Source organism: Natrix helvetica (assembly GCF_964273705.1).
Source record: "Natrix helvetica genome assembly, chromosome: 11".
Lineage (NCBI taxonomy): Eukaryota > Metazoa > Chordata > Lepidosauria > Squamata > Natricidae > Natrix > Natrix helvetica.
Window position 1 is genome coordinate 17,160,060 of NC_138562.1, and position 16,127 is coordinate 17,176,186.

The window sequence follows — 16,127 nt, forward strand, 5'->3', positions numbered from 1 at the left end:
TAAATCGTTCTTCGTGCACGCGCAAAACAATTTACAGTAAACTGCGCACGCGCAGCCACTAAAAACCAAAATGGTGGTGACCCAGTGGCAGTGAGGGAACCGGTTCGGGGACATGGCAGGCCTGGGTCATTGCCAGTTCTACGACCCAGGGCCTGAATTCCACTACTGGTTCAGCAGAACGGATCATTCTAGACTCCTGGGCAACTACCTGCCGCCTTCTTGGCAAAATTTCAGAAGCTGTTTTTCCATTGCCTGCTTCCCAGGGCTGAGAAAGAGGGGCTGGCCCAAAATCATGCATTTGCTTTTGTGCCTTAAGCGGGACTAGAACTCCCAGATTCTAGCCTGATACCTTAACCAATACACTAAAATGGTTCTTAAGTCTATCAGAAGCCTATTTAGATGCACCACCTAAATTCTAACACTGACCCACAAAGTTTGTTAGGGTTTGGCGCATAGCGTATAGCAAGGAAGGCCTTTGAAAGTGCACGTAAATGCATCGGAATGCAAATTAACATTTAAAAAAAATAGACATCACTTGCAAGCTTTTAAATAAGTTGCCCATTATTGTTATTATCATCACTTCTCCTCTTCACAATCAGCTTTAGCTATATGGCCAAAATTGGAGATGTGAGTTGTTTAAATAGCTCGGCAATTTGACTAGATGGAATTACGGATTAACTCTGACTTTTTATCACAAAGTATAAAGTAACTAAGCTTTGCACTGTATTTCCCAAGAGTCAGTTTTGTATTATGAAAAAGAGATTTGGATTATCAAACTGTTATGATTTGAGAGCAAATACAAATGATACAGTTTGGTTTAAATGATTAAAATAAGTAAGCCCCCTTCAATGTATTTACTAAGCATGTTGGAGATTGGTGCACAGCCTGGTATAGAAGCCACAAACTGAAAAATAGTTTCTCACCATGTACTTTGGATACATTCTAATGGGAGTTTCAGAATCTCTGTTTAAATGTCATGGGTTAAACCTCCACATCTTCCTTTCTGGATTCAATTTTCAGTGCTGATTATTAAAGCCCCACATAACTCAGTTTCTTTAAAACAACAACAACAAAGGGCTAATTCTTATGTTATCACTTTTCTCTGGTGGACAGAGGGCCTGAACACTGCAGATTGACCTTATTAAGTTTCTCACTTCTTTGGTTATATTTTGTTTTTATTAAATATGGACTGGACTGGACTGGACTAGGAAGAGAAGAGAAGGGAAGGGAAGGAAGGGAAGGGAAGGGGAGAGAAGAGAAGAGAAGAGAAGAGAAGAGAAGAGAAGAGAAGAGAAGAGAAGAGAAGAAGAACAGAAATAAGAGTAGAGTGGAGCGGAGTGGAACAGAATAGAACAGAAAACAACATAAATGTTTCCCCTGCATCTCTATAAGCATTTTTGCAAACAACATCCCCTTATATATTTCTAATTATTTGAACCACTGTTCCCATTCTCTAAGTTAATGCTTTCGCCTAATAAATATATACATCAATATGTCTAATTATGTTCTCATTTTGGGATGTGTATATGTGGGCATCCCTGTGAAAAATTTGGAGACACACGATGCTATCAAGGGATCAATGCATTTTATTGTTTGTTTGTGAGATTTTGGGGGGAGGGAAAGCAAATTAGGCAGGTATATATTAAGAATAAGAATAACTGGATGTCTTTTGGACATGTATATGTAATGCACATGTGTGCATAGAGAACTTACCAGGTTAGCAAGCATGTAGTGGTAACTTCTGGAATTTTTACTGAGGGCTGCAACCTGTGTAAAAGGAGGAGAAAAAAAAGATGAAGCACTTAGCAGAAATAAAACTCTCTTCAATTTCAAGAGAAAGATTTTTGGAGGACATTTGCATGGATTCTATTACTAAAGTCCCCAAACAGGGAAATGCCCTTAGCCAAGGAGAGTTTCCATGCATATTCCACATTTAAATTAAAGTCTTTTGTAAAGGAACACATCTAATGGCAAAGTTGCTCTTAATGTGATGGAGAGCTGGGATTCTAGGATCTTCTTGAGATGTTTAGCCCTAAAGGTAGTCCTCAACTTACAACAATTCATGTAGTGACCATTTTCACACTTATGACCAACTGTCCCGCTTAGCAACAGAAATTTTGGGATCAACTGTGGTTGTAAGTCAAGGACTAGATGTACTTATCTATAGGACAATCCATCAGACTACTCAAGAGGCACCTGTTACTTAATCTTGAGCCACCACAGATGTCCCCAATATGAGTGACATCGAGCTGGCCACGCTCACCCAGGGGTGGGCTTCAAAACTTTCACCAATGGGTTCTCTGTTGGTTGCTGGGTGGCCATGCCCATGGTGGGCGTAGTCATCCTCCTGCCCCATGGTGTGGCGGGGATGTTTTCACCTTCCCCAGGCTCCAGGAGCTTTTCTTGAGCCTCTGGGAGGTCAAAAGCTGCCTCCCCTGGTCTCCGGAAGCCTTCCAGGAGGTCCATTTTGTCCCTCCCGGAGCCTCCCGCAGGCCCTGCACTTACCTTGCATCCAAAACGGGCCACATGGAGACTCCTAGGAGGAGTGGGGTAGCAGGGGCGGGGCATGGTGGGTGGGGCCAGCCAGGGGTGGGATTTGGAGGTTCTCCAAACTGGCCATAACGTTAGCTATGGCTTCTCCCGAAGGCAGGCAAACCCGTAGCTGCCCACCCCTGCATCCTGGCCACGCCCATCCCAGCCCCACAAGGTCAAACACAACCCTGAACGAAATCAAGTTTGACACCCCTGGTCACACCAGCTATTTTCTTGTTGTGCGTCTAAGGAGCACAAGTCTTCTCACCAGGCTTTGGTGTGTACGCAGGCTGAGAGAAACTTCACAAATGGATTTCCATTGCCCCCTGACCTGCAAGTCGTCGCTTTGTGTCCACTAATGGCCCTCTTTGCAAAACCGTCTCGACATTTGCATTCATGCTTTCCCAGCGCAGTATATTGGATTATCAGGCAAATGTTAGAAGAATTTGCTTCAAACGCATCTAGTATTGCTGGAGGCCGATAATATGAAACAGCACCACAGTTTGAGACGTGTGAGGTATCCATGGAGAAATTTCTATGAGTTGCTAAGGAATGAGATGCGTTGTTAAGAACTTTAAATACAACTGCTCGCTTTTTTCCTGAAACGTGGCCTCTGGCGCACGGACGCTGTCATCCTGGCAATCAATCGGGTAAATTTTGACCAAAAAGAAAAGTTTAAACCATACATTTTATTGAGATCATGTTTTATACTGAATTTTGCTTTAACTCAGCCTTGCCGACTCGGTGGTCGTCAGAGGTGCTGGATTAAATTTCCCCTGAGGGAGAGGTTAGTGAAGCACAGTGGTGGGTTTCTGAATTTTTTACTACTGGTTCACTCTCACGCTCTCGCGTACTCTCACATGTGCGTGATGGGCGCATGGGCGGAGCCTCCTCTCGCCGCTACTATCAGTTCGCCCTATCCAGGTCGAACCCACCTCTGATGTGGTTGTTAAGGCATCAAAGTAGAAACTAAGGAGGTCATGGGTTCTAGTCCGGCCTTAGGGACACAGCCAGCTGTGTGATCTTGGGCCAGTCCCTCTTTCTCAGCCCTAGGAAGGAGACAATGGCAACCTACTTCTGAAAAATCTCTCCTCTATGTGTCTCTCCCTTTTCTCTCCTCTTTCACTCTCTTTCTTCTCTCTTCTCCTCTCTCTTCCCCTTCTCATATCTCTCTCTTTTCTCTTCTCTCTTCTCTTTCTTTCTTCTCTCTTCTCCTCTCTCCTCTCTTCCCCTTCTCATATCTCTCTTTTCTCTTCTCTCTCTTTCTTCTCTCTTCTCCTCTCTCTCCTCTATCTTCCCTCTCTCTCCTCTCTCTCTTCTCCTGTCTCTCTTTCTTCTCCTCTCTCCTCTCTCTCTATGTCTCCCTCATCTCTCTTTCTCTCTCTTCTCTCTTTCTCTTTCTTCTCTCTTCTCCTCTCTCCCTCTCTCTTTAAATTTCAAATTAAAAAAAAAAACCTTTCCAAAAGAAACAAAAAAATGACACCTGGGGTAGGCAGGTGAGGCAGAATGATGGAAATGAACATCAGAAATCGGTTTGATAAATGGGAGAAAAAGCTTCTCAAAACCTGGTTTTCAATCCATGGGGGGTAAAAAAAGAAAACTAGAGCTTCTGCATCTCCAGAAATTATCTTTCATGTGTCATTCTCCTGCCGAGATTAAGTGGGAGCAATTTTTTTTTGCAGCTGGTCTTTGAATGCTTGCTACCCACACACAGATTTGCCGCTTCTTCCTTCCTGCCTGCCCTAAAGTTCAGTCACTCCTGTGGGCGAAGGGAAAGCAGGCCATTAATTACTTCTCTCTGGCCAGCCTGTCTTTAGGGGGCAGGGGAAAGACTTCTGGATCTGCAGCAGATCTGAAAGTTGTTGACAAAAAGAGCAACTCACTTGGGCCAGAAGAATGCCCCACCCCCCACCCAAAAAAAACCAACCCAAAACTTTAGGGCAGGCAACTTCAAGGTGGACTTGAAGGAACAGAAAAGATGGTACTTTTGGAAGAAATATCCAACGAGTTCAGTTCCAAGTCAGGGGAAAGACACTGGAAACATGGAGGCTGATTGGAAAGATTGTTTAATGATGAAGCAAAACCACGTGGGCTCTGGGTAGCTGAACCATGGGGCTCAGAGTGAGGGGTTTTTATACCTTCTCTTGGGCTTTGCACTTGAGCTTCCTGTTCCTGTTCAAGAACATGTATTCTATTGGCTGTTGTAGGGGTTATGAGGGACATGGTCAGAGGTGGTATTCAACTGGTTCTCTCCGGTTTGGGCAAACCAGTATTGGGGGTGGCTGCAGGAGGCTCTGCCCACCTGCCCCGACATAATGTGCGAACTTCTATGCATGCGCAGAAGGCGGTGCGCATGTGCAGAAGATGGGCGCATGCTCCTTTTGCGAACCGGTAGTGAAGGGAAGTGAATCCCACTGCTGGACATGGTGACTCAGTGGCTAAGACGCTGAGCTTGTCGATCAGAAATGTCAGCAGTTCAGAGGTTTGAATCCCTAGCGCCACGTAATGGAGTGAGCTCCTGTTCCTTGTCCCAGCTTCTGCCAACCTGGCAGTTCAAAAGCACATAAAAATGCAAGTAGAAAAATAGGAGCCACCTTTGATGGGAAAGTAACAGCGTTCCCTGCGCCTTCGGTGTTTAGTCATGCCAGCCACATGACCACGGAGATGTCTTCGGACAGCACTGGCTCTTCGGCTTTGAAATGGAGTTTAGCACCACCCCCAGAGTGAGGAACGACTAGCACAAATGTGTGAGGGGAACCTTTACCTTTAGGGGTTATGTAGGGGTCATTGCTGGCTCTATAGGTCGTCTGAGCTCCCAGGTTTGGTTGAAGTTTGCTTGGTGTGTGTGTGTGTGCAACTGAGATGATGCAATGAATGGTTTGTGATCTGAAAGGGTGTTGGGCAATTCCTATCATGGCTTAATGGATTTCCTGTTTTGGCTCTTGGGTGAGGGTATTTGCTTATGAATGGGGCTTCCTAGGTGCTTGGCTTCTTTCAATAAGCTCTTTATGTCTTAAGTGCTGGCATCTGCTGAGGGCTATTAAGGAGAGCGGGGTTGCTTTCTTCCTCTAAAAAAACATGTTTCTGCATTTCTCATGCAGGGAAATATAATATTCTGCCTTTATAATATTCCTTAAAATATTTCATTCTTCTAGCGGGACTTCTCAAAGACCGAGCTAAAGGCCTGTGTGGAAAGACTCTATTGGTAGTCCTCAACGTACGACCACCACCGAGCCCAACATTTCCACTGCAAAGCAAGACAGCTGTGAATTTTGCTCTATTTTGTTAGCATTTGGGGGGTGGGGCACAATTGCTAAGTGAATCAGTTGTTAAGTTAACAACACGGATGTTAAATGAATCCGGATTCTCCATTGAAGCACCAACTAGAGCATCCGGAAGCTCTTCAAAGGCAGCCCCATGTAGAGCGCATTGCAGCAGTCAACTCTGGCGCACAGTGGGGCACAACTCTCCTAACCGCCATCTTGCTTCTTTTTTTTTTGTAAAAAGTTTTTTATTTTTCCTTTCAAATTCATTCTTAGATACACATTCTTATAATTGTTATTTATCATATGTCAATTCATATCATTTTTCCGCCTGTATATTTACATTTTAATATTTTCTTATTTCCCCTCCCCCTGTATTAATCGCGTGTCGTCTGAGATACTTATTTCAGGTTTTGTTCCTTTTTCTTTCTATTTGTGCCTTTTTTTTTTTCAAACCACGCGTAAAGTCGCCCCCATGTCCTGTAGTACACTGATTCCTCTTTGTCTTTTATTCTCAGTGTTAACCTGTTCATTTCTGCACAATCTAATATCTTCTTTATTACTTCCCTGTCCGATGGGATTTTGTGTGCTTTCCAGTTGTGTGCAAGTACACTTCTTGCAGTTGTTGTTAGTATTTGTACAATCAAATATGAATCTTCTTTACTGTATTTCTCTGGTAGAATACCCAATAAAAACATCTCTGGCTTAAACTCTACGGGTTGTCTTGCTTAGTGATGGAAATGTGGGGGCTCAGCCACAGTTGTAAGTCAAGGACTACCCCTATCCCTTTAGTCTGCCTATCCCAGGGGTGTCCAAACTTTTTGCAAGGAGGGCCAGATTTGGTGATGTGAAAATGTGTGGGGCCGATCATTCAGCCTGACATTCTTTGAACCCTTAACATTAAATGCGAATTAACTACCATATTTTTCGGAGTATAAGACACACCAAGATTTTGAAGAGGCAAATTAAAAAAAAAGTTTTTGCACTCTCCCAAAAATGGCCCATTTTTCACGAAAATGGGCTTTTTTTAAAAGGGCATGAATAGCCTTTAAGAGGCTTCTAGAGTGCTCCTGGGGGCTAGGTGGGACAAAGTTGAGCAAAAAATGGCCCGTTTTTTGCTCATTTATGCCCTCCACAGCCCCCAGGATCACTCTGAAAACCTCCTAAAGGCTATGCACAGCCATTTTGGTGAAGGGGGCAGAGTTTTGGGAGGCAAAAAAATGCTGTATTCAGTGTATAAGGTGCACCCAGATTTTTAGCCTCTTTTTTGAGGGGAAAAAGATGCATCTTTATACTTTGAAAAATACGGTATTTTATGAAAGACTAAACAAATAACTCCAGTGGGGAGAAGAGACTGCGGGCCGCTTGAAATTTGAAAAAGGGCCACATTTGGCCCCCGGGCCGCGCTTTGGACATGCCTGGCCTATCCCATCGTCTACCTTTCCTGACGCAGATAGGCTCAATCCAAACCCCACCTCGTTGGATCCACAACACAAGGCTCCCAACACTTTGCAGAGCTTCTGCGAAACCTAATAGATTTCCAGCAGAGATTCAAAGGGCTGCACGCAGGTTGAACCCAGACGGCGTCCGCGTGAGGAAATGTAGCATTTCCAGGAGGCGCGCAACCCGTTATTTTATTTTATTTTATTTTATTTCTTCAAACAGAACTCCAAGCTTAATGGAACCCAAAAATAGTGCTTTTAAAAAATCAGCCCGTCCTTCTAGCTTAAGGCAAATGGCATGTAAGTCATCAAGAAATATTTGGAGGATCTGAAGAGAAGGAGAGGCAGGCTTATCACAACCAATCGAGCACAGTGACATCAGGCCTTCGGGAGCAAATGAATTTAATAATAATTTAATCAGGCCTTCCTGCAGCACCAAAGCACACAGCAGAAAGCATGCCTCGCTTCCTCTGTTTGCACGTTCTCGTGGTTTTTTTTTAAGCCCAGAGAAAACTGAGAGAGACGCTCCAGCAATTGCATGAAAATGTGGTTGAGTGTCTCCGCTTTGGCAATCATATTTATCTTCAAGGCAGGGGAAGAGCGACTAAGATGATCAAAGGCCCGGAGACTAAACCGTATGAAGAATGGCTGCAGGTTTTGGGTCTGGCTAGTCTAAAGAAAAGAAGAATTCGGGGATGACATGATAGCAGTCGTCCAGTATTTGAGGGGCTGCCACAAAGAAGAGGGCATCCAATTATTGTACAAAGCACCAGAGGGCAGGACTTAAGGAACAATGGTTGGAAACTGATCCAAGAGAGAAGTAACCTGGAATGAAGGAGAAACTTCCTAACAGTGAAGATAATTAACCAGTGGAACATTGTGGGTGCTCCATCACTGGAGGATTTTAAGAAGAGACTGGACAGTCAGTTGTCTGAGGTGGTATAAGTTATCCTGCTTTACCCACCTCGGAAGGATGGAAGGCTGAGTCAACCTTGAGCTGGGATGGATGGATGGATGGATGGGGAGGGAAAGGAGGAAGGAAGGAGGAAGGAAGGAAGGAAAATAGCAGCCTTTAGACTTATATACCGCTTCACAGTGCTTTTACAGCCCTCTCTAAGTGGTTTATAGAGTCAGCATATTGTCCCCCGACAATCTGGGTCCTCATTTGACCCACCTTGGAAGGATGGAAGGCTGAGTCAACCTTGAGCTGGGATGGATGGATGGATGGATGGATGGATGGGGAGGGGAAGGAGAAAGGAAGGAAAATAGCAGTAGCACTTAGACTTATATACCACTTCACAGTGCTTTTACAGCCCTCTCTAAGCAGTTTACAGTGACAGCCTCTTGCCCCCAACAATCTGGGTCCTCCTTTTACCCACCTCAGAAGGATGGAAGGCTGAGTCAACCTTGAGCCAGTGAGATTCGAACTGCCAAATTGCAAACACAAGTATTTCGACTCCTGTGCACACCATAAATGAGCTGAAGTTTACGAGTTTATACACGTTTATATCTCAAATCGCCCAGAGATATTTTGGTGCTCCATATTACAGGTAGTCCTCAACATACAACAGTTCATTTAAAGACTGTTCCAAGTTACAACGGCAACGGGGGGGGGGGGGAAGCGACTTAGGGCCGTTTTTCAAAGTTACAACCTTTGTAGTTACAACCATGATCAGGTGATGACAATTCAGACACTTGGCAATGGATTCATCTTTATGACCGCTGCTGTGTCACACGCTCAAGGGATCCCCTCCTGCAGCCTTCCGACAAGCAAAGCCAATGGGGAAACCAGATTCACCCATGAACCAGGTTACTGACTTATCAAAAGCAGTGATTCGCTTAACAACGGTGGCAAGGAATGTCACCACATGGAGCAAAATTCACTTAAGAAATGTCTCACTTAGCAACAGAAATGTGGGGCTCAATTGCTAGGCAGCAGGTAAGAAAACAACATTCTGAAGGCCAGGTAGAAATGTAGATCTCCAGTAGGGATTGAGTTGACTACTAGGTCCCCATCCATTCTGTATGATGTAGTTCGGTGTTTCTCAACCTTGGGGATTTTAAGATGTGGGGACTTCAACTCCCAGAATTCCCCAGCCAGCAATCTTCCCAGGGGAATTCTGGGAATAGAAATCCTCCCATCTTCAAGGTCGAGAAACCAAAGGTAGAACCAATTATTCACAATTGCTGACAACTGCTAACTTTCAGCTGTCCATCTCCAGAAGAAATAATATCGTGGACCCGGTAATAATCATTATTTTCTTTTTGCAACCTTATTGCTTACTGCCAAATGTAAACCAGGGATCCGTGTTACCGCAGGAGATTAATCCTAAGGCTTAATTGGAAACCGAAGGCTGTCAGAATCATTCCTTCCAATTTATTTATAACAGAGAAGACTCGCTGATCGTCGCCCCCCCCCCCCCAGTCAATTATATCATGGACTTAAAAATGAATTTTCTAATATTAGACGAAGTTCCAGGCTACGGCTCCTCAGAACGAAAGTTTTGCAGAGTCAAATGGATGCGGTTAGGCTGTCCGTATTTTTTCTTCTAGAGAATTCTGAGCTGTAAAGCTGGTTTATTTATAACTGCAGCATACCAGGCGCTTTGCAAAACAGTAGGGACAGGCCCCCCGTGCGGTGGGTTTATAAAATATTTAAGCTATCCATAAATAATGTTTAAACTCATTTGCAACCTAGAATATTTAAACTTTTTATAAATAATTTCCATCCGCTGACAGCAGAGCTTGCCAGCGAGCTGATTTTTTTTTTTTTAAATAATGAGGTTGTTTCTCCTACCTTAAGACAATCACCCACTCTGTCTGATGATACATGCATTGGTAGGGAATTTATATACTGAGATACAAGCCCCACCCAACCACAACTCTTACACAATGTCAGGAAATTTGAGTGGATCCTGAATTCTTCCTCCATTAATGTGCAAGATTTGAAAATATCTTCAGTGGGGGAAGACACAGCTGCTTTGAAAAGCCAATGAAGAAGGAGCATAAAATGATCTTTAGAGCTCTTTATGGCATAGGTCCAGGATATTTGCTGGATGGCACAGATGCTCAGAAGCTAAGATGCTGGGCTTGTCAGCTGGAAAGCCGGCAGCCCAAGTTCAAGACTCGAGTACCACGCCACAGGGTGAGCTCCCCTCCTTGCCTCAGCTCCTGCCAAACTAGCAGTTCAAAAGCATGCCAATGCGCGTAGATAAATAGGTACCACTTTAGGTGCGAAGATAAGTTAAGAGCTCCATGACATCATGCCGGCCATGGGATCGCTGAAATGTGTTTGGACAGTGCAGGCTCAATGACCTCAGCGGAGTAAAATGACCAAGATATCTGAGGAACTATTTTGCCACAGTGGGAATGACCCGTTCTAGTCGTTCTCAGAGAAGGGGACTTCTGAAGACCCCATCAGTCAAGGTATTACTGGCTGGTGGGGTCCAGAAGAAGACCTTTTTGCTGCCCTTTGGGACATCTTGCCACCAGAGGTGAGATCCGTCTCCAGATTTTTGGGAGAGCCTTAAAACCTGACTGTGTTGGTTGGTTTGGGACCCTGGTGGAGAAGCTGGAGGTGGTGGGTGTACTGACAGAGAAAGCATCACCCCTGCTCCATTCTAAACTCATGGACTTTTACTCTGTGTTTAATCTTTTGTGGTTTTTATGCTGGTTTTATATTTAGAATGCTTTTTATATTTCTATTTTTTTAAAATTATATAGTGAAGCTGCCTAGAGTCACCTCAGATAGTGAGATGGACAGCATAGAAATTTAATGAATATATTAAAAGTAATAAAATAAAATATCAAGTGTCCATGGAAGGGAAAGTCAAAGAAAATTTCCTTCCTTCCTTCTTTCCTTCCTTCCTTCCTTCCTTCCTTCCTTCCTTCCTTCCTTCCTTCCTCCCTCCCTCCCTCCCTCCCTCATTCATTCATTCATTCATTCATTCATTCATTAAATTTATTGGCTTACTACAGGTAAGTAGGCTGGTCACGCTGCTTTCTTACTTTTTTTTTTTGCTGGCATACCATATATTAAAAACTAGAGCGGTGCAGTGGCCTAGAGGTGGAGCTCACTCCTCACAATCAGAAGGCTGTGAGTTCGAGCGTAGGTAGCCTCTCTCTGGGCACAATGAGAATATATCTGCTGAAACAAAACTCTGCATTGTCGACAGGGAAAGGCATCCGGCCATTAAACGCTCTGCTAGCTCCATTCAGTTACCCAGACTCCACCCCGCCAGGGATTATGGGGTCGTTAACTGATGATGATCCCATTGATGGGTTCTGGCCGGTACACCCTGGTACAGGCGTACCGGTGCTTGCTGCTGTTCCGGTACGGTGCTTTGGAGGCCCACCCGCCCGCGTTCCTTACCTGTATTTGACCCAACTGGGCCATTTGCGCACACGCACTCAGCGTATGCTGCCTGCGCGACACTCTGCCAAGCAGCATACCAGTTGCGACGGGATCCGGAACCCACCACTGGATGATACCATATATTAAAAACTGCAACTGAGTTCAGAAGTATAGGGATTTGAGAAACAGATTTCTCAAGATCGGATCGGAGTTCTTCTCTCCATTGGTGATGAGATCCTGGAACTGAGACCCAGAGACCTAGAGCATCTAATAAAGGGCGCATGACATTCTTTCCCTCATCCAGATGACCTTCCCTAAGACAGTGGGGCAACGCTCATCATAAGAAGGTATGCAAGAAATACGTCCAGCAGGAAGCAAGTTGGTGCTCACCTGTTCCAAGATGACATTTATCCTTTCCACTTCACAATCAATCAAGTATTTCTTCTCTTGCCGTTTGTCCATTTCTTCGATGATTGCCTTAAACTCCTGGACATCTTTGATGTTTCCCACTGATCGGGCTGTCACTTGCCAATTATTTTGCACAGCAGCTTCCATAATTGCTTGGAGGATGGAGAAACCTAAGGCAAATGAAAACAAAGAGGAAGAGAGGAGCTACAAGACATGAAAACTCAAGTTCTGGGTTTTAAAGGAGCTCTTATTTAGAAGTTTGATCGCCACGAAGCAAAGTCCTAGGCTGGGGAATTAAAAATAAGCTCCACCTCCGGTGGCAGGCAGAACATCAGTGACCTGGGTAGTAAAACACTAGTAAAGCAAAACACAAAGAGGAAAACAAATCTGATAGGCATCCAAGTCTTAATTTTGTGATAGCAACTACCAGGACAGCATAGAAGAAGGTGACTGCATGTGCTCCAGAGGGTAATAGCACTTAGACTTATATATCGCTTCATAGTGCTTTACGGCACTCTCTGAACAGTTTACAGAGTCAGCATCTTGCCCCCAACAATCTGGTTCCTCATTTTACACCGACCTCGGAAGGACAGAAGGCTGATTCAAGCTACAGCGGCGTAGGATCAAATCCTGGCAGTGGGCAGGGTTAGTCTACAATACTGCATTATAACCACTGGGAGGGAAGGAAGGAAGGAAGGAAGGAAGGAAGGAAGGAAGGAAGGAAGGAAGGAAGGAAGGAAGGACAATAGCCATAACACTTAAGACTTATATACCACTTCACAGTGCTTTACAGTCCTGTCTAAGTGGTTTACAGAGTCAGCCTATTCCCTTCAACAATCTGGGTCTTCGTTTTAACAATCTCAGAAGGATGGAAGGATGAGTCAACTTTGATTGAACTCCTGGCAGTGGGCAGATTTTGCCTGCAATGATGCATTCTAACCACTGTACCACCAAGCAGTCTTGGACACCAGCTTCCCCATCGAATCACACTGTCTAGGGCTGGTGGGAATTAAAATCGCAAGTGTCTGGAAGAAGCAAAAGATGCTTTGATTCGGTATTTATCCAGCCCAAAGCTTCCATCCCCGTCCTAATGCCAGGGTTCCAAGTAACACCCGCAACCAAAGAAGACTCTGAGGGTCCTCAAAGTTCTATTAGAGATGTCATATTGGCACATCTGGGAAAACCCAAATCTGAAAGCTTCCAGGTTTTCCTCACCCAAATGAAAATCTAAGTCCCTGCCCAGCACCCACATGCCCATCACAGGGCCCAATCAGGCCCAGTCCCAACTGAAGATGACTCCCAGTCACGTCACTCCAGCTGCAGGGCAAGATGTCCTTGACTTTCTGAGAAAGGGATGTTATTTCTTTTTCAGACCTAGGTCTGGTAAGCCAGGTCTTCTGACCTCTAGGTTACCAGGCTTCCAAAACTGGAGCAGGATGAGAACCAATAAAAGGGTTTAAAATGGCACAGACTACATTCCCAGATGTAGGAAAATGCCAATTAAGTGATTACGGTGAATATCCAAGGCGCAAAATAAGGGACCTGTGCTTTTTACCCAGATTCATTTTTTCAAAAATTTCATGTGGTGTGTTTAAAAAAAAAAGTAATCATATTAAATAACAATTCTAAAGCTCCCATTAAGGTAATATCGACTCATTTAGCCGTTTCAACAGAACAGAAAGGAAGCGGGGAAGGAACAAAGCCAGTCGCAGTGGGAAGTTTATGCTCGCAAGTGGGCAATTCACTTCCCATGAACAATGGAGGCTGCGATTTAAGCAGACTGAGTCAAACTCCAGAGAGCTGACTGCAGAGCAACTGGGAAAGTGTAATTTCCCTTGAAGGCTATCATGAAGTTTCTTTCTTTCTTTCTTTCTTTCCTTCCTTCCTTCCTTCCCTCTTCTTCTTTCCTTCCCTCCCTCCTTCTTTCCTTCTTTCCTTCCTAGGGCTGAGATAAACATGTTAGAATAAGTGAATGGGATTACGTCCTGAGCATTGAATAATTCTCTCCTTTACGGGACCTTCAAAGTTATAGCTCCGTAGCCAGCTGACACCAAGAGCAGCTCTGCTGTCAAGAGAGTCTTCTTCCATACAAGGAGAGAGAACTTGTGGGCCAGCTAATTGTGTCATTGCTACTCCCATTCATTGGGGATGAAAGACGATGGAATCCTGCACATGTAAGGAGCTGACTCGTGCCTTGTCACATCTCGGCTAGACTACTATTATTAGCTTTGGGTTGACCTGTCCTTGAAGATGACGGAGAAGCTACAGTACAGTAGAAAAACTCACTTGAAGGCTTCATCTGGACATATTTAGTCATGCTGACTACATGGAAGCTAGCTTGCCCGATCAATGTTGTTAGTTGTGAAGACGTATCCAACCCATCGCGACCCCCTGGACAATGTTCCTCCAGGCCTTCCTGTCCTCTACCATCCCCCGGAGTCCATTTAAGTTCCCTCCTACTGCTTCAGTGACTCCATCCAGCCACCTCATTCTCTGTCGTCCCCTTCTTCTTTTGCCCTCCATCGTTCCCAGCATGAGGTTCTTCTCCAGGGAGTCCTTCCTTCCTTCTCATTAGGTGGTCAAAGTACTTAAGTTTCCTCTTCAGGATCTGGCCTTCTAAAGAGCAGTCAGGGTTGATCTCCTCTAGGATTGACCGGTTTGATCGTCTTGCAGTCCAAGGGACTCGCAGGAGTCTTCTCCAGCACCATCGTTCAAAGGCCTTAATTCTTTAGCGCTCAGCCTTCCTTATGGTGGCAACTTTTCCACAGTTTACTACTGATGTGGGATTTTCGTCCTCATGATGCGTAAAAGTGCTAATAGACTTATTTGCTTGCTTTTGTGCTCTTTGAAGCACAGCCTGTTTTAAATTCTAACTTTTGAACGAGGTTTTCAGACTCCCTCAACGATGCCTTGACTTTCGCATCTTTTAGATCTTCACGAGTTGCACTTTATTACCTCACAATTAATACATGTTGTGCTTGGGAATGCTGTCTGTTTTCCCCCCACACTCCCCAGAGTCTGGTAAAACAAGAAGATTTACATATGTAGAATACAATGAATCCAGCCTTCCTTAACATCGTATTTTACAACGATGGCTGTGATGGGTGAGACAGCATTACAATTCCGCTACTTGTCAGAGAGAAGAGTAGATACAAGGCTTGGTTACTCATCAGCTTACAAATGACTCATTTGATAGCTGAAAACTCCAAGTGCAATTAAAGTAGAAATTTACATCTTTAAAAAAAAAAACTAAGGGGGGGGAAACGATTGCTGCTTTACTATGTGTGCTTTAAAAGTGTTGAACGTTGTACTTCTTTATTTTTATTGTTTTAATTAACAAAAAACACACACAAAAACACTCTTCATTACATCTTCCAGAAAGCATGTCGATTGGTTACAAATAAATTTCGTGCGTTACTACAATCATTCTTTATATTTCATTCATATTGAATTGTACATTTTAAATCAAAAATCTTTATACCATCAATATACCATCATTCTCATTTAACTATATTTGTTTAAACGTGCTTTTGTCTAGAATCATTTATATTTATATCATAATAAATCTAGACAGAAATTTATTGCTAGAATTTATAAGTACCCAGGAGAGATTACATCTTTATAATAAAATCTAAACAGAAAAATATTAATAAAATTAGTAAATCTTTTCCCCAGGTCCCATATTATAGTTTATATCCAAATTGTTTTTACCAGTTAGAGTTATTATTACATTATTATTGTCATGATGGGTTATCTGTTAACGAATAAACATTTTAAAAACAAAAACATTCTATAAGCATCTACAGAACGTTGTACTTCTTATTCTTAAGACAACCTGCAAAGTTGAAGGACCAGGATCCTTAAAAATAGAGACACATGATCATCTGCAAAATTCCTAATGTCTACGCAAATGTTCTTGAAAGCTTTGGATTTAACAAAAGAGTCCTCCATTAAAAAATCTGGAATCTGGAATCACTACTAGTCCTCAATTTACAACAGCTCCTTTAGTGATGGTTCAAAGTTACAATGGCAGTAACAATGACTTTTGACTCTTCAATTCAGTTGATTACAGTCATGGGCCAGACACCAGACTTATGTCTGTTTTTCACACTTACGACCATTGTAGTA

General features: G+C 43.6%; 1 protein-coding gene across 7 annotated transcripts in view; it reads right to left on the minus strand.

The window, feature by feature from the left end:
- Nucleotides 1–16,127, minus strand: part of GRIA3 (glutamate ionotropic receptor AMPA type subunit 3) — a 131,022-nt gene that overhangs the window by 62,860 nt on the left and 52,035 nt on the right. For all 7 annotated transcript variants that reach the window (XR_014176320.1, XM_081964224.1, XM_081964225.1 and 4 more), the window contains exons 4-5: nucleotides 11,982–12,169; nucleotides 1,714–1,767 (exon numbers count right to left, since the gene is read on the minus strand). Coding sequence is in view for 6 of the 7 variants with exons in the window: in XM_081964224.1 (XP_081820350.1) it covers nucleotides 1,714–1,767; nucleotides 11,982–12,169 (242 nt within the window). In the remaining variant the exon portion in view is untranslated. The remainder of the gene's footprint in view (nucleotides 1–1,713; nucleotides 1,768–11,981; nucleotides 12,170–16,127) is intronic.